Raw genomic sequence first — 26748 nt, 5'->3', positions numbered from 1 at the left:
GAAATAATTAGTTACATTGTATCTATTGTATAAAAGATTGCATTGTACAGAACGTTAATTGAAAGAGAATAAAGTAATAAAGTATTGGGTACCACTCAGTTAGTACGCAAGAAAAATCAAAAGTGGAAATACATAATTTACAGATGAGATCTTCTCTATAAGACAGTCAATAGATTTTCGTTTGACTTTCCGTCGTAAAATTCCAACAATGATAAGTTTTTAAATCCTAGAAAATGATATTTGTGAATAAAGATTCATCATCATCATCATCATCATCTCTGGCATAGGACGTCCACTGCTGAACATTGGCCTCCCCCAATGCTTTCCATATTGCCCGGTTTGGAGTGGCCTGCGTCCAGCGCCTTCCTGCTATCTTTATGATGTCGTCGGTCTGCATTGTGGGTGGACGTCTTACGCTGCGTTTTTCGCTACACGAATAAATATTTATTTATTATTTAAATAACAACAAGAATATTGTCACCAGATCGTTAGAAGCCAAGCATATTCCAGTAAATACGGGTGACACTGCGATCCTGGTGGTGAACTCCAACGTGAAGCACCAACTGACTGGCAGCGAGTATCCGCAGCGCAGGGCGCAGTGCCAGGAGGCGGCTGACAAGCTTGGCTTGCCCTCTCTAAGGGGCGCTACCAGGAAAGACTTAGAAGGTATGATGTAGCGTAGTATCAGAACCGTTTCATCTACCTTTCATCTTCCCTCCCAGTGTGGGGAGGGTGCTACGGGGAAGCTCTTGGAAGGAAGAAGGTATATAGCGTAACCAGTATCGTATTGCTTGCAGTTCCCCTACGTCATCCAATCAGAAATGAGGCGATGCGCAGGAGAACCAAAGTGACTGATATAGCTCGCAGAATTGCTAAAATCAAGTGGCAGTGGGCGCGGCATATAGCACGTAGCGACAAGGGCCGTTGGGGCAGAAAAGTTCTCGAGGCCTAGGTGGACCGGTCGTTATGGAAATCCTTGGAGGAGGGAGGTCTTTGTCCAGCAGTGGACGTTTTTTGGCTGAAACGTACGAACGAACTTTTTAGACAGTGGGAATATTACAGTTCCCACCAAATTTTGAATGGGATGGGACTTCCGTGGAGGGTGTAGTTATTAGAAACAGAACGGCGCCGTCCACTAAGCAGGAGCAATGACATATAAAAACATCTTAGAGCAGGAGAAGGAACTGTTTTTAGTGGATTCACCTAAACTAGGCCAAACTTCCGATGGCAGGTCGGTATAGATAATAGGTAGACCATTTTCCTAGGTAAAGCTAGTCTAGGAAACTTTAGGTTAAACAACAAGCTTCGTGTAACGGTTTCAGCTTTAGTTTAGTTCTGACATGCTTGATTCATCTAAGAAGGTGATTTTGTATCTCTGAGGGTACATTTAGCCGTAATCTGCCTACGGGGAATTGTCTGCTGTAGGTACTGCCTGATTTACGAGGAAAATATGAAAAGAACCTTATTTCCATATTACAAAAGGCTGGCTGGCCTTCGTAGTCAAGTTTAGTTTATCTCAAAGTAAGTTTGGTTTAAATTGAAGCCCTATTTCGATACCCTAGGTGTCAATGACATGATCGAAGTGGGAGTAAATCCCTATTTATAACAGCGAGTATCAATTTTCATAATTAATTTCGTCATAATGTAAGGCATCGAGCACGAAAATGCTTTAAATTAATCGCGGGCACGTTTCCTGAAGGTAATTCGGTAATAATCAAAAATGTTTACAGAGAGAATGTAAAATGATTCTTATTGTTACGATACACGTGTCTAAATTTGAATTTTTGTCGTCGTTTTACGAAAAAAGGAAATGTTATGGTATTTACATTACTTTTCAGGTTTTTGATCATGGATTTTTTAATTATTTTAGGAAGGCCCTTATGCGTAATCTTTTCCGGGATATAATTTACATCAAGTGTTAATTTACAATTAAATATGATATTATATTATGTCTTTTTTATTCTATATAAAACGACGGTAAATCTTGGCTCCAATAGAAAAATATGAGTACTACTTAGAGCAACAGTACCTCTCCCTCCGCCATAAGACCGACTTACGCATGATGTGTTCATACATAATAACGCTAAGCTTCTTGGCACTGCTTTTGGAGATATCTTGTTACAGTCTCTTAGGATGCCGCCCAAAGAGAAATATTTCGCGTACCCAAATACTCGAGTAAATTCAAATCCTGTATTTTACTTATTTTATTGCATGCCGTGGCTGCCTGTAATTAAGATAGCACCTAGTCCTAAGACAAATTACTCGTACCTATGTATGTAAACCCCTTTACTTCTGTCTGTCTTGTTGGTTCGTTCGTTCGTTTCAGCCAAATGACGTCTACTACTGGACAAAGGCCTCCCCCAAGGTCTTCCACAATGAACGGTCCTGCGCTGCCTGCATCCAGGCTCTTCCCGCGACCTTTACCAGATCGTCGGTCCACCTTCGTTCCTTGTTGGTTGTCGTAAATAAATAAATATAGATGAGTAGAAAATTATTTGCAACGGGGAAGTACGTTATGTGATTTTTAATGAAGAATTGTAGCAAACATTATTGCGACATTTTTTCCGTCTCACTTTTTTCATGATATATTTAACTCAGGAGTTCTGGGTCCCAGCTGGGACCTATACTCGTACACTAAAGTTATTTGCAATAACGTTTACCACTTCTCTGTGTGTTCAGACTCAGTCAATAGAAAATCATGTAGGGATTCCGCTTAAATGTTAATGAAAAGCAGGATCAAATATGGGATAATTCCTGGAAATCCTTTGAAATAGCGACTTGTTTCACACTTAGGTGATTCCCCTAAAAGAGCTATAAGCGCTTGAGTGAAAAAGTTGGTAATATAGTTCATTGTTCTTGCCGTCAAATGAGTTTCTGCGGATATTCGTCCCGCTGGATACACATGCTACTTTTAGCGTTGGCTATGGGCGATTTAGCCGTTTTTATTTTATTTTACTTTATTCGGAAAACAAACAGTGTTAATTGACTTATTAGAAGCTGAATGCAGCGACCACATATCTCCCCATACAACAAAAAACTCCAAATGCAGCGATTGAGTTGCTTTTGGGAAGCTCGATGCAGCAACATCGACAGCAGTCGCTAAAGCGATTCCGATACCGCGTCCGAACGCACAAGTCGCGAAATCGCGGTGCTGCATAGATACAGTCGCAAAAACCCCGTTGCTAAAAGTAAAATGTGCTGTGGCCCTTAGTGACGTGTCACGAAGTTTTCATCAATTACGAAAGGATAAATGTTAATATAATAACTTCTAAATTGGTTCGCATTCCTACTAAAGTACGGTACTTTATACATGCATTTTCTTCCTCAATGACTCTATTGTCTATTGATTAAAAAAGGTCCTGATACCTAGATAGCACACAATACAATTTATGCTACCTTTTTCGAGTTTGGTTAGACCGTTGTACTAAATTCAACTCTTGATCAAGTATATGTTTTTGCCTTCGGTCTGACAATCACATTTCATTCCATCAGATGAGAAACAGGCCAAGAGCGGATGTCGCAAATGACGTATGATTTATTAGGACTTACATAGGATACGGAAAACAGTTAGTCCAATAAGCTGAATAAGCCTTGGATAAAGTCTGACATTAGGGACATAATTTCAGTGCTATAGCCCGACCAGGAACATAAAAACCCTCGCCATGTTGCGGAAAACTAATGGTACTAATTTCTTTTAATGGCAACAGTAACTGAAAACTTCATTGACATGTCACCTTGCATGTCAGTCTATTGCTGTCAAAGTGTAAACAAACTTTAATTTAAATGTGCGCAATTGATTTTGTGAATTAAATTGCTAAAATCTTTATAAAGTCGTGAAAGAAAAGTGGTTCACAATGTGTTAAAGTATTTGTCGAAGAGAAATACTAAGGGTTCGGACAATATTTTCATTGAATAATGTTTCCGACAAAGGTTGTCAAATTGACTGACATGTTTATCGTATAGTACAGTCCACTACGAAAATTAGCTGTGGTTTGTTTCAACTACCTATTTTAAATTTTTTTGTCACTTTCGTGTTGAATTTTATGGAATTGGGAAAGAAGTACCGAGTTTGAAGCGTTCATGAGCAGACATTGCAGTTGAATATTCAAGTTCTGAATTTGATTATTGATGAATAATAAAATAAATCCTACCAGCTCGATTGATGGTTTCATTTAATTTATTTAAACCAGGTTACCTATAATAATATTTTTTCATTAATTTATGAAAATATCAAATTAGCCCTTAATCCTGAATCCTGATACATAAAGTTAGCCTATTAATTTAACACAGGTACGACTGTACTCAGTGTTGCACTATCAAATGCAATTGAGAATGTTACTAGGTATGCAAAATCACTTGAAACCTATGTTACAGTTAAGCTTTTACATTTACAAATACATTAGTTTTTATTTAATTCAAAAATACCCAGTAGTTATGATTTTATAGGCATTCAAAGTTCGCTTAAATATTGAGTCCCGCCGACGGTCACGTGACCCCGTGTGACGTACATTCACAGCGTCCGCTCACTAGAAAACGGATATAAACATACTTAAATATTTTTTTTTTGTAAATACAAACTTATTATACATATTAACACCTAGACCCATCACAGAAATTAAAATTGAACCAAACCCAAACTTGATGCGATTGTGTCGTTTTATTGCGAATTACCTTCCAGCTCCATCATTAGACCCCGATTACTATATAGAATTAAAATACTCATCAATACAAAACGAACGAGCCCAAACTCGATGCATTTAAGTCGTTTTATTATAGAGTTCCTATGGCTACCTTCCAGCACCATCATCAGATCAGCTCCATGTCATCATAATATTGCATGGTCATCCAAATCACATGTGTTTGCGAAATTTCAGCTTAATCGGTTGCCTGGAAGTGGGTCTTAATTCAGCTTGCAAGATTCCACCCATACAAATATGAGCCAGTCACTGTAATATGACGTCACGCGCATAAAATGGAGGGCCGGCCGCCGCCCGCACTTTTAAAATTCAATATCTTGGAAACTAATTGACGTATCGAAATAATTCTTTCACGTGTATTTTTTATTTTTAACAGAGAATACAGAAAGCTAAAAAACAAAATTAGTGAACATTCTTCATTGACGCGCCTCTATGCCAGGGTTTTTATGTTCCTGGTCAGGCTATACCTACATAATTAAAGAGGAAAAAGTTTTACATTCGGGATTATGACAAAACTTGTGACGCATAAACATAGTATGCACGGACGACAGCACATTAGCTATACACAGCGGTATCTTATCCTATTGTAATACAGTCTATTTTGCAACAAAAATGTATAGTCTGACGTGCTGTCGACTGTACCTACTACCTACCTGATTTTTTTTATCCACAACGAGGAAGCTCTTGGCCTGTATCTCACCTGATGGTAAGTGATGATCAGGCCGAAGGTGGAAGCGAGCTTCACCCGGAATCCTCAACCACGGAGGAACTGGCTATCTTACCTCTAACTGCCGGAACACAACAATGCTGTTAACATTGTTGTTATAGCGACAGACTTAGGTAAGATGGTGGTAGCTAGCCAGGCGGACTTAGAACAAGCCCTACCACCAACCAAACCGAACAGAAAAATCGGCCCCCACTGGAAATCGAACCCGGGACCTCTGGGTCTGAAGCAGGTGGTCTTACCACTAGACCACAGAGGCGGTTGAATGTTGTTTTTTAAGAAACAATTTTGTTGCAGAACTCAAACGGCAGAACTGTGATAAGCTGGTGCTGATGAGGGCTGAGCACATCATCGATGAGATACACCGCACGGAGCAGGTGGCCAAGAGCCTCGCGCAGATGGACTTAGATAGGGTAAATAATAAGTACCCTATTTCAGAATGTCACATGCTCTGCTTACGTTAGTTTTGATATTAAAAAGATAAAATTACTTACTTTAAATTTCCGCTTAGTGACGCCGGCGCAAGTACCCAACAACACTACCCGCAACCATCAACTGTGTTAAAGTACAAGTAAATGCAAAAAGCACATGCGATTTGTGGGAGGGCGGGCGGCGCTTTTTGCATTTGTGCTTGGGTACTTATGCTGGCGTCACTAAGCGGAAATTTTAAGCTAAGTGATTTTATCTTTTTAATATCTAATTAATTATGCATTTCCGCAAAGTAACGCCTGATACTATTACATAATTAAGTTAGTTTAGCTTAAGTATATCTGACGCAGTTTTCCAGTATTTGCAGTCTGCACAAAACTATTTAAAATTGTGTAATAAACTAACTTAGCTTAGCTCTTGGTCTGTAACTAGCATTAGTACCTACGTATTGGGGTTAGGAATCATTTTGAAGGTGTCAGGAATTTACTAATGTGAGGAATATTTTATAACTTTAATCTTTAATTGTCCTATTTTGTACAAGTTTTACTTCTATGTTGTGAAATCGTTATTTAATTATTAAAAAAAAATAGCCAAGTGCGTGTCGTGGCACGCGCAGTGTAGGGTTCCGTAGTTGCCCGTCCTTAACACAATATATTTCAGAAGCAAGCAATTACTTCATTTAAAGTCACTTTTAATATTTTCTTCTAAGGGATTTTCATTAGTTAAGAAATTTTATAATACATGAGTTAAATGAATATTACCCTTAAACTGACTGATGTATCTTAACCGCTATGGTTTCCTTGAATGTTCATGAAAAGCAGTATAATTACGAATTTTTCCAGATTTTTAAAGCCAACAAACAGTTTATTTAGAGGGGGGGGGGGGACGGGGGGACGGCGACGAAAAAATGATGTGATATTATGTGTAGTAACCCAAGGTCATACTATGGGTGCAGTGTCAATAACTGGGTCCTAGCAACGACGGTCTCACCACACTCTAATACACCCTGAATTAATGACTGCGAACTTCTAATTAGATTATAATTAGAAGTTCGCAGTCATTAATTAGTTATAATAACAATTTTCCCTTGCCCACGCTCAAATTATTTCTAGGAACACAGATTTCATTGAAAGTGTAAACATTTTAACACTATTACTATCGTAGCGTATTTAATTAACACTATTAGTTCATTAGTGTTTCAACAGCTTTTGAATGTAATTACTAAATCTATGATATAAAATGAATCGCAAAATGTGTTGGTAAACGCATAACTCAACAACGCCTGGACCAATTTTACCACTTCTTTTTTTTAAATGTTCCTTGAAGTCCGAGGATGGTTTTTACGGTGAGATTTGTATAATTAAACCCCTAAGGGGGTAAAACGGGGTTAACGCGTACGAAGTCGCGAGCGGCCGCTAGTTTGTTTTAAATCAAAATTTCTGCCTGCCTCTTGTACCTTTTTCAAGCTACATTAATTTTAATAAAGGCTCAAAGAGAAAATATTATTTCCGTATTCCATTACACGGAAATCTTGCTTGCACTTCAGTAATTTTATAAATTGCTTATTATCCAAAGCGTTTCTTGCGAATCAGTAGCCCATAGCAACCTTCATGGTCAAATGTTATTATAATGTATCTTTACAATAGCATAAAACAAAGTCACTCCCGTTGTTTGTACATAGGTCTTTTACGCCCGTATTCACAAACGATACTTGCTTAAGGCCGGGTAGCAGAGAAAATGGCGAAAATGAGGTTTTCATTTTTCATTTTTGAGGTACTAAACAGTAAAATTAAAGGCTAAGATTTTTATTAGGCATAGTTGAGGATATTTTCTAGGGCTATTAACGGATGGAAACACGATTTGATGAAGTTGACTCGATAGAATATATTCCCAAAGTTACCTCTATTCGTTTTCTATTTATGGTTTTATTTTTAAAATAAGCGATTTGAGATTCTAAATCTTTTACTAAACTAAAGTTCAGAAATAACTTGAGGGCTTTTAACGGATGAAATTTTTATATTGCGTCTTATTTAGTTACTATGTTTAAAAATGTGGAAAAAATCGTCCATGACGGCTTGGACAATCTCAATCAGTCGCGCGGTGGCGCTTACGGAGGACGGACGCGTGTCAGTTTTATGGCCGTGACAGTTCGCGATTTGTCAATATTTTTGACAATGATGACTTTGATGAGTCACAGTATAATAATATCAGTGTTACTGGAGAAAGCTTAAATTTTTGATAATTAAGAATTATCAATTTTGTCTACCTATAGAAATTTAAATCGTTCGCATCCTTTTAAACGAAGACTCTACTCATGATACATAGTACATTCCTCAAATAAGAGACAAAACCAATGAGTTAAAATTACATTTTAATAGTACCTACATACAATCGTCTTACACTCTTTAGAAGAGCACACTGACACAAATAAATAATAAAAAATGCTGTCTAAGGTCTGTAGCTAAAGGTCTAAGCTGTAAGATAGAAGAATCTTCTAGCCAAAAAGATGGCAGATGCAGCAGATGTTAACGGATTTAAAACTGGAGTTCATATGACTCCTTGTAGACTTGAGTCTCTAGAGCGTCCCTTCCTCCACCATGCGTAAGAATGTTTCAAAAATACTGTCTAAGGTCTGTAGCTAAAGGTCTACGCTGCAAGATGGAAGAATCTTCTACCCAAAAAGTGTGTGATGCTCATTGCTCATAGTGATTTTCGATACAGAGCCCCGTACATACGTTATACATAAATTATGGAAAGAAAACACCCAGACCAATACAAACAAATATGTATGCAATTTTAGTATGATATTTTTATTTATTAATAAACAAAAAGACTGAACAAAATTTGATGCGTGTTGTACTGATTAATGTAATTAACCACATGCAAAGCTTTGTGAATTGCAACAACTATAATTTATTATCCAATTGCCTACTTGTAATTAGTCACAATATTACATCATTTACTTTTGCACTCGGCACCACCTCCAAATTGAAATGTAAAACAAAACATAGTATTATTATTATTATTGGTTTTTGGGCCTTTATTTGCGCCAACTCGACCAGGTTTGATCTATTGTGGCAGCCCTTGTCTTTAAAGTTCACTGCTTAGTCCCGTTGAGTCTATAAATTTCCAGATTCTTTGGAGCGTGATATCTGCTATCTCATCCGGGTGCATGATGTGTCGCCCGAGATGGATACTTCTTTTGCTCATAAGCGGGAAGCATGAGCAAAGAACATGCATGGCCGTTTCTTCTTCTGTATGGCAGAATCTGCACAGAGTTTCCTCGGTCATGTTCATGTTCGATTTATGTTTGTTTAGTTTGCAGTGGCCGGTCAGTATTCTAGTCACTGCACAGGCTTTGTATCTTTTGAACTTTAGCAGTTCTTTAGTTACTTTATTGCTATATCCCTGAATGAGTGCTTTTGAGTGTTTTTGTCCCGATGTAGACTTCCACCACTCAATAGCCTCTTGTTTGCAGAGGGCGGTTAGTAGCGTGGTGGCTCGTTGTTTGGTAATGCCACAGAACGGTTCTACGCCGATTTGAGGGTTATCGGCTCCATCTCTGGCGAGTTCATCTGCTACTTCGTTTCCTTCTATATTCGAATGTCCTGGTACCCATGTAAGCGTTACTTTGTTGGTATTTCCCAGTGCATTCAGTGTCTCGGTGCATGTTTGCACCAATTTTGACGTGTATTCGAAGGATGTTAAGGCCAGCAGTGCTGCTTGGCTGTCTGAGTTGATGTAGATGTGTTGATCCTGGAGCTTCCTTTCCAAGTTTATTTCTGCACATTTGTTTATGGCAAAGACCTCGGCTTGGAAGATTGAGGCTTCAGTCCCCATGTTTAGGCTAACTTTGAGCTTAGGCCTCTCTCCGTAGATCCCGCAACCTACATTATTTTCCTTTTTGGATCCGTCCGTGTACCAGACGTGACTACCTTCCTTAAATGACATTTGGCCTTCTAGCCATTTGTCTCTAGGAGGTATGTTTACGGAATATAGTTTGGTGAAGTTACATTCCGTATGCATGTCGTCACTGGGCATGCACAGAAGTTTGTTTTCAAGTACTGATTCCTTGAGTCTTATCAGATTTTGAGAAGCCCATCTGACTTTCGTGCGGGTGCAGATTCTATATGTGCTCTGCTTGGCTTCTTTTTGCACATGCATATGCAGTGGTATAAGATCAAGCAGAGCATTTAATGCAGCCCCTGGTGTCGTTGATAGTGCTCCGGTTGCTGTGATGCAGGCTAGCCGTTGTAGGCTGCTCAATTTCTGTATTGTTGTCATTTGGTTGACCTTGCTGCACCAGACGGCAGAGGCATAGGTTATTATCGGTCTCACGACCGCTGTGTACAGCCATAGGGCGATTGCGGGTTTTAGTCCCCATCTTGACCCTGCCATTCGACAACAACTCCACAGAGCCATTTTGGCTTTTTGAATGATGTTGTTTAGGTGCGAATTCCAAGTAAGCTTTTGGTCAAAAGTTACCCCTAGATACTTGGTTTCGCTTGAGAAAGGAAGAGTTTTTCCGTTTAATTTCAGATTTACCAGTTTTTCCAGTTTTCTCTTCCTCGTGAATGGTATTATCACTGTTTTATCCGCATTAATAGATAATTCGTTTTCTCTACACCACCTACTTATGGTGTTGAGAGCGCCTTGCATTAGACTTGAAATTGTGCTCAGGCAGGGACCTCTGATGATAACCACTAGGTCATCAGCATAGCCTTGAGTATCATAGTCTTTTTCTGCCATCTTAGCAAGAAGTTGATCTACTGCTAGTGTCCATAAAAGTGGGGATAGTACGCCTCCTTGTGGACATCCTCTTGTGGCAAGAAATTCAAGCTTTGCAGCATTGAGGGTTATGTTTACTACTCGGTTGGAGAGCATGTTTTTTACCCATCTGATGGTGCTTATATCAATCCCTTTTGCCTCCATTCCTTTTAGAATGGTTTCTATAGGGGTGTTGTCAAATGCACCTTCAACATCGAGAAAAGCACATAGGGCCGTTTGCTTATCCTCTAGGGATTTTTGCACCTTATCGACCAGATCGAGCAGGGCTGTTTCAGTAGATTTTCCCTTTTGGTATGCATGTTGGTTGATGCTTAGTGGTCTTTTCACTAAGTATTTGGCTCTAATGTGCTGGTCTAATATCCTTTCCATGGCCTTCATCAGGAAGGATGTTAGACTTATGGGTCTGAAGGATTTGGGTTGTGAGTAGTCCCTTTTCCCCGTTTTGGGTATAAAACGAACTTTGACCCAATTCCATGGTTCTGGTATAATACCCCAGGCGTAACTTGCTCTGAATATTTTTACCAGATGCGGGAGAAGTAAGTTATTACCTTTTTGTAGAAGAGCAGGAAAGATGCCATCTTCTCCCGCTGATTTAAATGGTTTAAACTTTTCCAAAGCCCATCTAATCTGGTTAGGCCTAAAGATATTGGAGGCCTTATTCCAGTCTGAGCATTTAGCCCTATGGAGTTCATCATTCCTTTGGGTATTGCTTTGTGTATTGATTTGGTACGAACCCGGAAAGTGTGAAGACCTAAGGAGATCCAGAGTCTCCATCTCGGTGTTCGTAAATGAGTTATCTGGCTTCTTTAGTAGTCCAAGATAGTTGTTTGGGGTCTTAGCGAGGATTTTGTGAATTCTTGCTCCTTTGTTAGTTTGTGCAATTTCTTCACAGAAGCGTCGCCAAGAGGCTCTTTTGGCTTTTCTGATTTGTTTGTTATATTCTGTTAGGGCCTTTCCGTACTTGTCCCAGTCGCACGGTTTGGCACGGTTGAATATACGACGTGTGATGGCTCTGAGCTTTTCTAGCTTCTTGTTCCACCACATTGGTGATTTGTTAGATTTTACTTCTTTTTCGGGGCAGCTTAGTTCGTAGGCATTGATTATGCCATTATTGAGCATTTTGACCGCGGCATTAAGAGAGTCCGGTGTTTTGATAGTTTTGGGTATATCCTTTAGATTCTCACTGAGCAGGGTTATATACATATCCCAGGAGGTGTCTTTTGGATTCCTTACTCTTGGATATTGAGCTTCTACCAGCCCTGAAATATCAAAACGTATATGTCTATGATCAGACATTGAGTTCTCGCTGCTGACGTGCCATTTTGTTATACATTTTGACACATTTTCTGTTGCGAATGTTATATCTATTACTTCCTGTCTGGTTTTTGTTACGAATGTTGGCGTGTGGCCATTGTTCAGCACCTGTAGACAGTTAGATAGAAGAAAATCGGATAGTAACTCACCTCTCATGTTGGTATCCGAGCTTCCCCAGATGGTATGGTGGGCGTTAGCATCGCATCCCACTATCAGTTCCGACTTTTGTCTTCTAGAGTATTCCAGGACGTTAGTCAGTTCTTCAGTGGGATCTTGCTTATCTCCAGGAAGATATGCCGAGCAGAAGAGTACTTTGGACCTGTTCGGCCCTTTGACTTCTACGTACGCGGTGACAGTATCTTCGCTGCAAAGTTCTGGAACAGGTAAGAAGTTAGTATTTTTGTTAAACACGATACAAGCCCTAGGTTTGCGGCCTTTTTCGCATACAAGAATCTTACCAGCGTTGTTCAGACCGGCTACCATAGAGTCGGCGTTTATCCATGGTTCTTGAATGAGGGCGATGTCCAGGCCACCTTCGCTGAAGATCTTTTCTATGACCGCAGAGGCTGCGATAGCGTGGTGTAGGTTGGCCTGTAGTATCGCCATCCCCTTTGGGCGTTGAGGTTGGTGGGGACTATTGTGTTTGGGAGCCGCGGCGCCCTTGTGTGCCCCGCCGCCCTCGGTACGGTCCTCTGTGCTGCCCCCTTCCTCTGGGCGGATGTGCGCCCCTTGTGGTCCCCCTGTTGGGGGGAAACCGCGTTCCCCTTCCCCTGTTTGGGAGTGTGGAAGTGGAGGTTGAGGGGGTGGAAGGAGGGTTGACCCGTTGTGGTCCTGTGCGGACCTGCACGGTACCCTCAGGGGGGGTGGTTAAGGATGCGGGTACGGGGGTAGAGGTGGTGGTGGTTGCGGCGGTGGTCGGGGGTTCAGCGGAGGGTTTGGAGTCCTGTATGGGGCCCTTAATTCTGAACTGGACCTTTTTGAAGCCAATGTTGGCCTTTAGGTCCATCATCTTCAGGGCCTCAAACGAGTGGTCGTCTAGGGATACGGTCAGAGTTAGACCTCCCTTGTCAACCTTCGTATTGAGGACCTTCCAGTGCTCGGTGTTCAGACCCTCATTCTGAGCACCGAAGAATTCTAAGGCCCGCGTTGCGCTGCTGGCTTCAGAGATAGGAATATATACCACCCCCACATTAGGTTTTCGGATTTCAGACTCGCTCAATAGAACGAGGCTTGCTTCCGGCCACGGTTTGAGGGGGGGGACTATATTCTCAAGCCAGGTTTTTGAGCGCTCGTCCTCACACGTGATGAGGAGCCAGCCTGGCTTAAAGGAGCAGCCCACGAATTTAGGCCCTTCGCCCCTTCCGGATTTGGCAATGCTTTGCAGGATGGTATTGCGCAGCGACTCCAGTTGTGTGTTAGTCATCAAGGACTTGGAGTCTTTTATGCCGACCCGGATTGAGCGTACGGCCTCGCTGTAGGCTACGGTGGTTGAGGTGTTTAAGGTCTCACTCACCTTTGGGACTTTGGTAATATGTCCCTTTGGCGATTCCTCCTCCGAGCGAACCCGTTTTACCGGTTTGCGCCCAGATTCAGGTTGCGAGGCCTTAAACTTGTACCCCATCTGCTTCAGCTCAGCGAAGCTCTTGACCGCCAGTGTTGAAGCCATATTCGGCTCCACTCCCAGCTGCCTCAGAGCTCCGAAGCGCTTTTTTGCCGCACTTGACATTTTCCTGCCAGTGGGTTTGGAGGCGGTGTATTCATCAGTCAGCGAGTGTGAGCCGCAAGCAGCCCTTTCTGCCGTGCTGATGGATTCCTCTGTCTCCATACTGAGTTGCTCTGATATTTGGGTCGGTTGTTCTACTCCTTCTATCAGTGGCATAAGTTCCTGGCATAGGTCTTCCAGGTTACCGTTACTTTTTTTGGGAGAGCATTTATTCATGTTGGTCCCACGAGTAGCTAGGGAAAGTAGGTCCACTCCAGCAGAGCCCCGCATGCCGGAGTAAGGCTATATACACCTCGAGGTCGCCTGGTATCGAGGGCCCACCGTTAGCGACTGAGCTCCCCCTCAGCCACGCATCTCTCGGCACGGTACGGATAACACCTTAGATTGGGTATCGAGTCTTCGGCCGCCAGGTACCGCGTCATTGAGATCCCATTATGAGATTTCAATGCAGCACTATCTGACGTTGCCCAGGATGAACCGCAACAGGCGCTACTATATCCCTTCCGACATGTCAGAGTGGATTCAGTAACAACCCAGTTTTACGTGGAGGTAACTCGAACTGACACCCCTAAAAACATAGTATCAGATTTTCTTTATTCCTTCTCGTACTAAATGTGTCACTTAGAAATATTTAACAATGTTCAATCAGTCGCACACCAACCTCTGTACATACTGGTTATCTGCAATATAATTTGAAACAGAACATCTCTAATTATTCCTGAAGAAACCTCTCACACTTCATCCATCCACCGAGGTCAGGAAAACAATCTCTAAATAATCGCTACTACGAGTAACTGATCATAAAATGTTTTTCCAATCGCTCAAGCTCCCGAGGATCTACCGATAGGTCGGGTGACGTAATCTTGAAATTCTTTTAGCCGGCGCGGAACTTCCGGAAGGTCGGGTGACGCCACGCCTCTTTGAACCGTGTTTACTTTGGCAGTTATATTCTACACCACAAAATTTTTATCACCGAAAAAATTTTAACAGATTATGTAGAAACCTGTGGAATATTGAAAGCAAAAGAAAAAGAAATGGTTTTCATAAAGTTAATTTTTTTATTAAATTTTCGTTAGTCTGTATTTTACGCGTCACAGCTTTGTCACTCCGCTGCTCGCTAGAGTAGTCGTACACGCTCGCACGTTGCATCGATCTGTCTGTCTCGCTCACGCCTCGACCACGCTTCCAGTGTTATTATTACATACTTCTAACTTAGACCATTTTGAATTCTAATAAGTGTTACATTATCGTACTTAAATAGTGCTAGCGACGCGTGTGTCCATAAATTACCAATTTTAGGAGGAAATTTTGAGTCGCATTATTTAACTTCTTTTTTTGCACAAATGGGATCAGTATCAATAACTCATTACCCAGAATTTTTTTTTCGGTAATAAAAATTTAGTGGTGTATATTTATTCGATTCTAAAATATATACCCAAAAATTTTGAAAGTTGTTTTAATTTGTATCACTTGGATATGATTTGTATTAGAAAGTGCTGTGAGTGTGACGCTTGAACGGAAGGAAGTCAACCTAACCTAACCAACTGCGTATTTCTACACTGTGTAGCCGCGAGAGCTCTTTGGCGCGCTGTCTTCGGCGAAGTATTGCGCGCGCAGATTTTGACAGCGCGAAATACCTTCTTTAGCAGAAATACCAAGCCTTAAGTGAAGCAGCAAATCGAACGCAAAGCCTTGAATAGAGCTCTGTGATTGGTTCGTGTGTCACCTGTGCGTCCATGCGCACCGTGAGACCTCATAGTAATGTTTGTGAATACGGGTATTTAGAGTCCCTACAAACTATAGACTTTTCTTTGGTCGATAGTTGGGGTGGGACCGATTCTAATTTGTATGAAGAATCGGCCGATGTAATGTGCGCACTGACTGACCCAACTATCGTCCAACTAAAAGTCGGCAGTCTGCGTCTAGGCTTAAACTACGCAATGGAAGGATTTAATGCAGTTTTCAGCAATAGAGTGATCTAGAATCACTATTAATCTATGTGTATAACTAGCGGCCGCCCGGGACTTCGTACGCGTGGATCCCGTTTTACCCCCTTATGGGTGGAGTTTCGTAAAATCCTTTCTTAGTAGATGCCTGCATGCCAAATTTCAGCCCGATCCGTCCAGTAGTTTGGGCTGTGCGTTGATAGATCACTGTAGTATGTGTATGTCAGTCAGTCAGTCAGTCAGTCACTTTTGAGTTATACAGGGTGGAATTTTGTAATGCCACTTGGAGGGAAAGACTATTAATACAGTAGGTACCTCATACAGTACATAGAAAATTTTACTGAAAGAAAACATTCCTTTATTTTTGAAAAGAAAGAGAAAGCATTCAAAGATTTTCGAATTTTTTTTCCAAAATTCTCTAATGGTGTGGTATGGCCATACAATTTCCTGTACATAATTAAAATAATTTAAGATTTCATGGTTTTCCTTTCATTTGATTTATCAAGTTTATTAGATAGATTTCATCCTTATCTTAACCCAAACGATCGATGCAATAAAATACCGGGTGTCATTTTTAACAGATTTTAGTTGGTTCGAATTCCGGGTGTGACAAGCAAATGTTTGAATGCAGTTCTATTTCTTTTCAAAAACAAAGGAATGTTTTCTTTGAGAAAAAATGTCTATCTACAATATTGAGAGTACTTTCCCTCCAGGTGGCATTACAAAATTCCACCCTGTATATATTTAGATAATAGCTATGCCTATGCTCTACAGCTATATCTAAAAACTCAAGGAAGGTCCATATGTATAGTAATATGTAGTAACCTACGTAACACCTGTAAATTCTTCCACCAGGTCGGCGAAATGTTCTACCAGTCACACGAGTCGCTAAGCACTCTGATGCAGGTGTCTTGCCCAGAACTGGACCAGCTCGTGGACATCATGAGAGGAGCACCAGGGGTCTACGGGGCTAGGATGACTGGCGGCGGGTTTGGAGGCTGCGTGGTTGCTTTGGTAAGATACTTCTCTACTTCTAGTCTAGTCGGTTAGTAGTTCTAGTCGGCCGTTTGGTGTAGTGGTTCGAAACGGACTACTATTCCGGAGGTAGCGGGTTCGATTCCCGCACAGTACAAACATTTGTGTGCATGAACATATTTGTTTGTATTGGAGTGGGTGTTTTCTATGTATAATAAGTATGTATTTACAAAAAAAAAGTATTTAAGTTTATATCCGTTGTCTATAACCCATAGTACAAGCTTTGCTTAGTTTGGGACTAGAAGCGCAGTGTAAAATGTCTAAGGATAAGGATATTATTTATTTATTTATTCTTACTACCATAATTCTCGCAATTCAAAAAATAGCTGCAATTTAACAACGAATTACAATAGAATTAGACACCACGTGATTCTCCCATAAATATTGTGAAATAAACTGACGATGTTTCTACTTTGCCAACTTAATTGACTTTAAATCAAAAACAACTAAAAATCCAGTCGTCGATATAAAACTAAAATGTGTTTTGGAATTATTGGTAATAGTGTCAAACACGCCAGCAAATACCTCATTAATAGTAGGTATGTTCATTAACATGCCCACAACTTCGTGATTTAATAATAATATAATGTTCCCCTTGAGGTATTTGAAATATTTCAAGTGAAAATTCACGGGATCATTACAATTTTGATACCCTTAGTTCTTGCTAGATGTTTAAGAATATTTATGAGGTTAAGGACCCTTCTTTTATAAGATCTGCCTATTCATGTTTACATTCTTTAAGTATTACAATCCAAGAAATAAATAAAGCAAATTCCTTTGTTTTCATTTATCTGTTGTCGGAAGAAGACATGATAAATATCGAATTCAAATCGTCTGTCTGTATATTGAACTCAATTTTCTAGGAAACGTGTGCGACGCTACGTGATCGTGATTTCCTCAAAAACTTTAGTAATTTTGGTATCTAATAATATTATTCATTTCCTAGGGGAATCTCTTCAAGGTTTCTCGTCAAGTCGGCAGAAAAACCGATCCATTGAATTTCATTCGGAATATATAATATCTGCATGAATGAACCTCTGATTTAGCCTATTTTCCTTCCTTCCAATTTTCATTTATTCAGGCCTATTTGTTCAGTGTGTCCTCTGGAAACCACATAACGAATTTGCTAATGTCTCTTTCCGTTTCTACATATTCGCATTTGTACCCAAATCCACAGATCCTGGGTAAATTAAATTATGCTATAGATAAACTGTCCTTGACATTTCCAGTTCTATATTTGGGTTTGATGAATAAATTACTGAATAAAAATCTGAAATTAAATCATATAGTCACATCCACGGAAAACTCACTAATCTGTAAAATATGCGCGCCGCGCGTTTTGAAAGCCCGATTGCGCTAAATATTTTCAACTACAACGCGACTAGACGACGAAAGAAAATCACAAATTCGTATCGCGGTGTCGCTTTGACAGCTAGTTCAAACGAAAACAAAACGCAACCGCTTCTTTGTGTAAAAGCTGAAAGGAAGCTACTTTTTCTCAAACGCCTTCACGAACATTTGCTGTGTTTTAGTGAAAAAATAAGGTGTTTTGTGTATTTGAAAGTTTGTAAATCTAACTAATATCTTTTTCTTATGCTGAATCTACTACATATCTAACACATTGAAAAAGTTACCATTAACCTTGTCCACAGGTGAAGAAGGGCGACGTGGAGGGCCTGAAAAGCAAGATATTGAAGAACTACAAAGGGTCGCCGACTTTCTTCGTGTGCGAGCCGAGCGAGGGCGCCCGCGCTCTCCCAATAAAATGATGACAAATACTCTATGTTATTATTTATTTAGGACTCTAGGATCAACATAAACATCTGGACCGCGCAGTTAGATTTCCGTATTTTTGTAACCTTCCATCCTTATCACACATCCCTAAATATTGACAAAAAAGAAAGAGAGAGAAGATAGGAGTAGGCCTGTAGGTAACTTCAAGTAACCTACTTGACTGTAAATATTTTGATGTTACGTTTTCCTCTCCAACACATAAAGGTTAGCTGATTTGAATACGTGACGCAGTCTATATCATTCGGGTCGCTTCGTGGAGCGAAGTACCTACTCGTAGTTAGGTTAGGTATACAAAAAAGCTAGGACGGAGTGAATTTACTTACATATTTCCGTAGTGTAGTACCTACCCACAGTACAAAAGCTTTACTTAGTTTGGGACTAGAGGCGCAGTGTAAAATGTCTAAGGATAATAATATTTGTCTAAGGGGCAGGTGGTCCGTGCACTGGACTAGGATAAGTATCCCATGTAGCTAGTTCGAATCCCGCTTGTAACAAATTAGTATGATGAACATTACGAAAGTTCTAGTTGATTATATTGGTAAAAATGTAATAACGATATCTGGCAACCCAGAAGCGTTGTATGGTCTATGGCCCCTCTCTATGGTCTCTTTTTCCTACCATTCAAGTGTGTGCACCACATGGTTGTAAATTATCTTCTCAATAAATAGAATATCACTGAAGTTAAGTGTCCTTTGTACCTGCCGCATCACTCTGCTCATGGTCCTTCAGAGCTGGATGCAGGAGTCTGTACTGAGAATCTGTAGTTGGAGCAGTTTTTTTTTTCGTGTTGTGTGCGGCCGGCCCGGGGTGACGCTAACGCATTGCATACCACTTATTGCGTGCTTTCAAAATGCCCCTAACCGGCGAGGATACCAGCAGTGATTTTGCTCATCAAGACAAGCAAAAATTGATAAATGTGAGAAGATACATCAAAGGCCGCATATCACTTGTGGAAAATGAGCTGGGGGACATTTCTACCGTAAAATCCACCGCCATGTTGGATGTTGCCGCCGAACGAATTAGCAGTCTTTTTACGAGATTGGAGGACGTCAATCTCAATTTGGAATCGATGGATACTTCAGAGACCGCTGAGGGATCGAAAATCGAGTCAAGGTGTCAAAGAATACTAACTGACATTCGTGAACGTCGTGAGGCGCTGAAGCATCATTGTAACTCATCGGCGAGTGACTCCGGATCGACGCAAGAGCACCAGCATAAACCGAATCTTCCCAAGATATCGTTGCCCAAGTTCAGTGGAAGTTATGGAGACTGGTTGTCGTTCAAGGATTTATACGTCACTATGGTACACGGAAATGAAGATTTAAGTCCCGTGCAGAAGTTCTATTACTTGAAGTCGTGTTTGGTCGGCGAAGCTGCCTCTTTGGTTACGACTTTGGAATGTACGAACGAAAACTACGTGAAGGCATGGTCTGCGATTACATCAAGATATGACAATAAGGTTCTTATAGCTAAATATCATTTGCAACACATTTTGTCTTTACATAAAGTCAATGGTAAATCTTATACATTAAGGCAATTAACAAATGATTTTATGCAGTATTATAACTCACTATTATCACTGAATATTTCAAACTTGCAAGATATTATTCTCATACATATTTTGTCAACAAAAATTGATTACAGTTCTTTGCGTGATTTTGAATTGCAAAGAGATTCCAGTGATTTCCCTAGTTTGCAACAATTTCTTAACTTTATACAGCAGCGCTGCCAAGCATTAGATATGCTATGCCGTGATGAAGCAGTGAGCACTACAAAGGTCGTGCCTCCGGCAAAGAGCACTAGTCATGTGACTGTTGGCAGCGGCAGTAATGCAAATGGTAAGTTATTTTCTTGTTTGTATTGCAACAAAAATCACTCAACTTACAAGTGTTTTAAATTCATTAAATTGAGTCCCAATGACAGACAGACATTTGTTAACAAAACTAATTTGTGTGTTGTTTGTTTATCAGATAAACATTGTACTAGCAATTGCACATCCAATATTGTCTGTAAAAAGTGTTTACAAAAGCATCATCACTTATTACATCTTGATTCGCAGACATGTAATGAGACTTCTGCCCGTAGCTCTACTTCAAATGATTCTCACATCAATTCCCCGAGTAATGTTGTAATGACATCTTCAATAGTTACACAAAATAGTACCTCTGTATGTCAAGTGTCCCTTCTGCCCACTGCATTAGTGAATGTGTGTGACAGTGATGGTAAGCGATATGACTGCACTGTGCTTTTGGACATAGGTAGCCAAAAGAATTATATTAGTTCTGCATTTGCTAATAAATTGGACTGTGTTAATTTTGAAGATGCTAGTCAAACTGTGGCCGGGGTGGGAGGTCATACTTGTAAAATAAAGCATAAAGTTGCACTATCAGTTTATTCTAACTGTTCTGATTTTAAATATTGTTCAGAATTCGGTGTGTTAGATTTTATTACTGATCCTTTACCAATGGTCAATGTGTCTAAAGAGGCACTGCCATCTCTCATGCATTTGCATTTAGCTGACCCTAATTTCAATGTGTCTAAGGACATTGATATGATTCTTGGTGTTTCATGTTTTGCAAAATGTCTTCGAGAAGGCAAGATCGATCTAGGTCCAAATATGCCCACATTAATAAATACTGAATTTGGTTGGGTATTTTGTGGTGAATTGTCTGTGGTAGGTCAACATGTTTCGGGTTTAAAAAGCCAATGTCATTTGTCTGTCCTACATAACGACATTAAAAAATTTTGGCAATTAGAAGAAATGCCTAATGATAATATGTTGTCATTTCAGGAGAAAAGGTGCGAACAGAGCTACCTTGATTCTGTGTCCAGGGATGAAGAAGGAAGGTATCATGTCGATTTGCCAATAAACAAAGAACTTCTACCAAAACTAGGTAATTCTTACAATGTTGCTTTTCGTTGTCTTATGTCATTGGAGAAAAAAATCCAAAATAATTCTGACTTTTTTAAGGCCTATAAAGCATTTATTGAGGAATTTCTTAAACTTGGCCATGCTCACTTTGTTCATATAAATCCACACAAAAGTGATGAAATTGAATATTACATGCCTCATCATGCTGTCTTGAAGGAAAGTTCCTCTACTACCAAGCTTAGGATTGTATTCAATGGTTCTCAACCCACTTCTACGGGCTTGAGCTTAAATGATGTACTTCTTGTGGGTCCTGTTGTTCAACCTGACATGTTTACCATACTTCTGAGATTTCGTACCTATGTTTATGTTTTTGTGTCTGATATAACTAAAATGTACAGGCAAATTCGAGTGAAACCTCAGTATCAAGCACTTCAGCGCATCCTGTGGAGAGATGATCCATCGCATGATATACAGTGTCTTCAGCTGGATACTGTTACATATGGAACAGCATCAGCCAGTTACCTTGCTACACGGACATTGGTGAAATTGGTTGAGGATGAAGGTGATAATTTTCCATCTGCTTCTAAGGCATTACTTCAAAGTACCTTCGTTGATGACATTTTGCATGGCGAGAATGATCTTTCTTCTGCATTAAATACCATAAATGAGTTGCAAGAGTTGTTAGCTAAAGGAAGGTTTGAATTGCACAAATGGTACTCTAATAGCTCAATGTTAATGTCGCAATTTCCTCCTGAAAAACTTGAAAAATGTCATTTTTCCTTTGACAATAAAGAAGGTTCTTGTATTAAAACGCTAGGTTTGAAGTGGGAGCCAAACTCAGATAAATTTCAGGTCGAGGTACCTAAATATACTTCCACTAGTCATACCAAAAGAAATATTTTGTCTGATATTGCTAAGGTCTATGATCCCTTGGGTTTTATTGCTCCAGTTACAGTCTATGCTAAGTTGATAATGCAAGATATCTGGAAGGCAAACGTTGACTGGGATTCTGAGGTGCCTGATGCTATTTTATCTAAATGGAAATTTTTTTGTGCCAATCTTGAATGCTTGAATGTCATTTCAGTGCCTCGTCTCATGGTTAATACTGACGCAGAGAGGGTTGAGCTTCATGGCTTCGCAGATAGCTCCACGAAGGCGTATGGCTGCGTCGTGTACATCCGCTGCAGTTGTCCTGAAAAAACTACAGTCCACTTAGTATGTGCGAAGACAAGAGTTGCTCCTCTCAAACCTGTCACTCTGCCTAAGTTAGAACTTTGCGCTGCACTGTTGCTTGCTAAGCTTATGAGCACTGTTTCCAAAACTTTAAATATTAGTTCTGAGAACTCATTCTATTGGACTGACTCCATGATTACCCTGTGTTGGATACAGAGTGATCCCGCTAGACGAGATGTTTTTGTATCGAATAGAGTTGGCCAAATACAAAATTTGTCTCCTAAAGACAATTGGTTTCATGTAAAGTCTTCAGAGAACCCTGCTGACATGGCTTCACGTGGTTTGGAACCACAGGATCTTTCCAATTGCAAATTATGGTTTAATGGACCTAACTGGCTTTTTCAAAGTGACTCACCTTGGCTTCATTCACCTCAAGTGTTTTCTCAGGATGACTCAGTGGGTGTTGACACTTGTAATGACATGCCAAGTGTAGCACTACCTACCTTTGAGGAGACTAAAAACGATTTTCTTGAATTATTTGAGAGATATTCGTCTTGGAGTCGATTGGTTAGAGTCATGGCTTATGTACGTCGATTTATTAACAATATGAAAAATGCTAAATCTAAAATCACTGAATTTCTCACAAGTAAGGAGCTTAATCAAGCATCAAGTTGTATCATCAAATGCGTGCAGCATGCTCATTTTCAAAAAAATGCTAATGGTAATGTTTCCTCGGAACTTGGTTCAGGTTCTAAGTCTTTGAAGTTTTTAAACATATTTTCAGATGGCGAAGGAATGTTGCGCGTGGGTGGTCGCTTACGTTATGCTGATATCCCTGTTGATCAAAAATTTCCATTGCTACTGCCAGCACGTTGTCATGTCACTGACTTGTTGATTAGGTATGAGCATGAGAGGTTGTTGCATGCTGGAACGCAGACGACTTTGTCCAGTTTACGAAGATTTGTGTGGCCGCTAAACGCTCGAAATTCTGTGCGTCATTTCATACACAAGTGTGTACGTTGTTACAGGTTTAAGGCAGAAACTGCTTCACAAATAATGGCTGACCTACCCAAATGTCGTATTACTCCTTCTCGACCTTTTCTGTTCACAGGCATAGATTTTGCTGGACCGCTGTCTGTCAAAGTTGCTCGTATAAGGAAACCTATTATAACTAAAGGTTATATTTGCCTTTTTGTGTGCTTGAGTACTAAAGCTATTCATATCGAACTAGTGTCGAATCTCACTACTAAGGAATTTCTAAATGCATTGCGTAGATTCATTTCTAGACGAGGTAAATGTGCTAAAATATTCAGTGATAATGGTACTACTTTTCATGGGGCAAAAAATGAGCTTCATGAGTTATTCAACATGTTTAAGAACGATTTTGAACAAGTTTCAAATTATGTAATTTCAGAAGGTATTGAATGGCGGTTTATAATTCCTCATTCAGCTCATTGGGGCGGGTTATGGGAAAGCTCTGTAAAACTTGTAAAGCATCATTTAAAGAGAGTGTTAGGACACACTGTACTTTGTTATGAACATTTGTATACTCTCTTAACTCAAATTGAAGCTATTGTAAACAGTCGACCAATAACTCCATTGAGAGACTTGGATGGTGATGAGCAGTGTCTCTCATTTTTTTAATTGGGAGCAGTCTGACTTCGTTTCCAGAGGGTGATTTTGCAGAATTTCCTGACAATAGATTGGATGTATATCAACAAATATGTAAGCTACGGCAAACCTTCTGGAAGCGTTGGAAGACTGACTATTTAAATACATTACAAATGAGGTATAAATGGTACAAAGAAAACCCAGATTTAATGTTAAATACTATTGTTTTATTAAAGGATGATAATCAGCCACCAATATCTTGGCCATTGGGTCGTGTAGTTGAATTATATAAAGGTAAAGATAATCATATTCGAACTGTTGTTGTAAAAACTAAAACTGGTTTGTATTCTCGACCTATTACAAAAATTGTCCCATTGCCTATTGAGCAAAATAATTAACTTAAGAACTGATAAATGTAATTTTATAATTACTGCCTAAACTGTAAAAGTTAAAAGGTAAATTATGTATTTGTTTAACTTTCATTATTAAAAACATAGTTTGATTTGTTTCTACACTATGAGTGTATACTATCTTGTGTATTAAACTAAATATTGTATACATAATTACATTGTTATATTTAAAGGATTTACAATAAGTAAAACTTGTTTACTACTAGTATGTAACTGGTAGGCTATTATAGCTCGTAGGACACCTTATGGTTGTGTACTTATGTATGATGCCAAGAGCTTGTACTTATGTATGACGCCAAGAGCGCTTAGGTTTGTTGAACTTACTTACCTTAATTAATTTCTTTCTTGTTAAGTGCATTTCTTAACTAACTTAACTTACTTTCTTCTTGTTTGTAGGTGTATTTCATTGCTTAAGTATTATATTGCAAAATGTAAGCTGTAATGTTAATAACTTTAACTTCTTTGTTTGAAGATTGAAATGTAATTTCAATGGGGCGGGTGTATGGTAAAAATGTAATAACGATATCTGGCAACCCAGAAGCGTTGTATGGTCTATGGCCCCTCTCTATGGTCTCTTTTTCCTACCATTCAAGTGTGTGCACATGGTTGTAAATTATCTTCTCAATAAATAGAATATCACTGAAGTTAAGTGTCCTTTGTACCTGCCGCATCACTCTGCTCAATATTTTAGTTTCACCCGTAGATAAGTTCAGTTTTCGAGTAAATAAACTCATGATGAATCAGCAAACACTTGTCGATTGGATTAGTACAGAAAAATACAGCTGTGTTAGCAAATGTTACTTTTATTAACAACTTGATTGCGGTAACAATATCAACAGCTTTTTGTAGAATATGATGTCGTGCAATGTAGTAGTGATTTAGACGTAAATGTTAGAGGGTTATCCCTCTTCTGTTGGGGTAAGCGCGAGACTGTAATAAGTACGTATTATCAGTAAACAGGAAGAGTTATTTTTAGATCACGTTAATATAATTGATTCAGAGTCGCAAACCTGCGAATCATCGCGTATTCGTAAATGCTGCCAACACGACAATCTGTGTACATTTATCACTGTCACACAGAGCACAGTGATTTGTGGCGCCGTAAAATTGGATTTATTTATTTATTTATTATCTATGAATAACATAAAAACCGTGTGGTTCCGGCAGAGTAGACAGAGAACACTCCTACGCGACCTTCCCATTTATGTCAAACAAATATGGGAGCATCAAGCCTCCCAACCCTTCTGACCAGGCGTGGGGAGTGTAGGATCAAATCCTTCATTTGCGTTTGGTAAATTAGAGGGTCGTGCTCTTGCAGTGGATGCTAAATGACCTGTGGGCTGAGTGTGAGTTTACACTGCGTTTAAAAAATTTATGAAAATTTTAGTTTCTGAAAGTTTCCCGCTAGGGGCGCTGTACAATCCTTCATACATATAATGTCATTTTTTGACATTTTTGATGTCAAAAAATGACATTAAACGCGCTCACTAGTGAGCGCGTTTGAAAAAAAACTCACACTCAGCCCTCTGATGATTATGATGATGATAAAGTTACATAATTATTTTGTATTTTTTCATGTTTTTTTAGCATGCAAAGTTTTCTAATTTAAGCATCTACTTAAGAGTAAGTACCTAATGAGGAAAACACAATTAGGAAGCTATGCGTGGGCTATCGCCATTGTTATTTATAGGAACTAAAACATTTCAAAAACAAAACAGACGTATAGTCAGCACCAATAGAAACTGGAAATATTTGTCTTATCTGACTAATATTATAAAGAGGAATTATTTGATTGTTTGATTTATTTGAGAAAAATCTTACAACGTTGGAATCCTACATTATTTCTGATAAACATAGGAGGTACGAAGTTCGCAAGTTCAAATAAAGCCGAAAAACCATGACACTGAGCTGTTTATGTATCTTGTAATATTAGTACGAGTTCAGGATACTGAGACATTTTGATCTGTTTTTGCGTCGATTTTTTAATGCATTTACAAAATGGCAGTTTCCATTGTGGCACACTACAGAGTGGGCGAATAAGAACGTTGTTGTCCCGTGAAACGCTCCACAGTGACTAAAAAATCATAAAATTATACAGTTTCTCAGCATTCACGCGTCTCTATCTCGATTCGTTTTCGGAAAATCAAGCGTTGCTATTTGCACAAATTGTTGGCCCACCCTGTATACACTCGTAGGGGAGACTGGGTACGGTTGTAACCGGGTATGGTTGTA

At 39.6% G+C, this 26748-nt stretch overlaps 3 protein-coding genes across 3 annotated transcripts in view; 2 read left to right on the top strand and 1 right to left on the bottom strand.

The window, feature by feature from the left end:
- Positions 1-18434, top strand: part of LOC135074372 (galactokinase-like) — a 50900-nt gene extending 32466 nt beyond the window's left edge. Inside the window, exons 6-9 of the mRNA XM_063968639.1 lie at positions 485-666; positions 5719-5834; positions 16477-16635; positions 18309-18434. Coding sequence (XP_063824709.1) covers positions 485-666; positions 5719-5834; positions 16477-16635; positions 18309-18425 — 574 coding nt within the window. The 3' untranslated portion in view covers positions 18426-18434. The remainder of the gene's footprint in view (positions 1-484; positions 667-5718; positions 5835-16476; positions 16636-18308) is intronic.
- LOC135074370 (uncharacterized) lies at positions 11730-14240 on the bottom strand. The gene is made up of 2 exons (XM_063968637.1): positions 12411-14240; positions 11730-12326 (listed from the first exon to the last, which is right to left on the bottom strand). The coding sequence occupies exon 1, from the start codon at positions 13943-13945 to the stop codon at positions 12587-12589; it is 1359 nt and encodes a 452-aa protein (XP_063824707.1). The 5' UTR covers positions 13946-14240; the 3' UTR covers positions 11730-12326; positions 12411-12586.
- Positions 18435-18524: 90 nt separating the features above from the next.
- LOC135074375 (uncharacterized) lies at positions 18525-22331 on the top strand. The gene is made up of 4 exons (XM_063968641.1): positions 18525-19909; positions 20171-20288; positions 21242-21344; positions 21721-22331. The coding sequence occupies exons 1-3, from the start codon at positions 19301-19303 to the stop codon at positions 21268-21270; spliced, it is 756 nt and encodes a 251-aa protein (XP_063824711.1). The 5' UTR covers positions 18525-19300; the 3' UTR covers positions 21271-21344; positions 21721-22331.
- The last annotated feature ends 4417 nt before the right edge of the window (positions 22332-26748 follow it).

Source organism: Ostrinia nubilalis, chromosome 9, assembly GCF_963855985.1.
Source record: "Ostrinia nubilalis chromosome 9, ilOstNubi1.1, whole genome shotgun sequence".
NCBI classification, from domain to species: domain Eukaryota; kingdom Metazoa; phylum Arthropoda; class Insecta; order Lepidoptera; family Crambidae; genus Ostrinia; species Ostrinia nubilalis.
Note: the sequence above shows the minus strand (reverse complement) of the source record. Positions and strands in the feature narration are given on the sequence as shown.

Excerpts from the sequence above, each read along its gene's own strand:
- LOC135074370 (XM_063968637.1), bottom strand. The coding sequence starts at position 13,945 with ATGCGGGGCTCTGCTGGAGTGGACCTACTTTCCCTAGCTACTCGTGGG.
- LOC135074375 (XM_063968641.1), top strand. The coding sequence starts at position 19,301 with ATGCCCCTAACCGGCGAGGATACCAGCAGTGATTTTGCTCATCAAGAC. Across the intron at positions 19,910-20,170 it reads CATCAAGATATGACAATAAG|CAGCGCTGCCAAGCATTAGA; the intron begins GTTCTTATAGCT and ends AACTTTATACAG. Across the intron at positions 20,289-21,241 it reads CAGCGGCAGTAATGCAAATG|GAGAAAAGGTGCGAACAGAG; the intron begins GTAAGTTATTTT and ends TTGTCATTTCAG.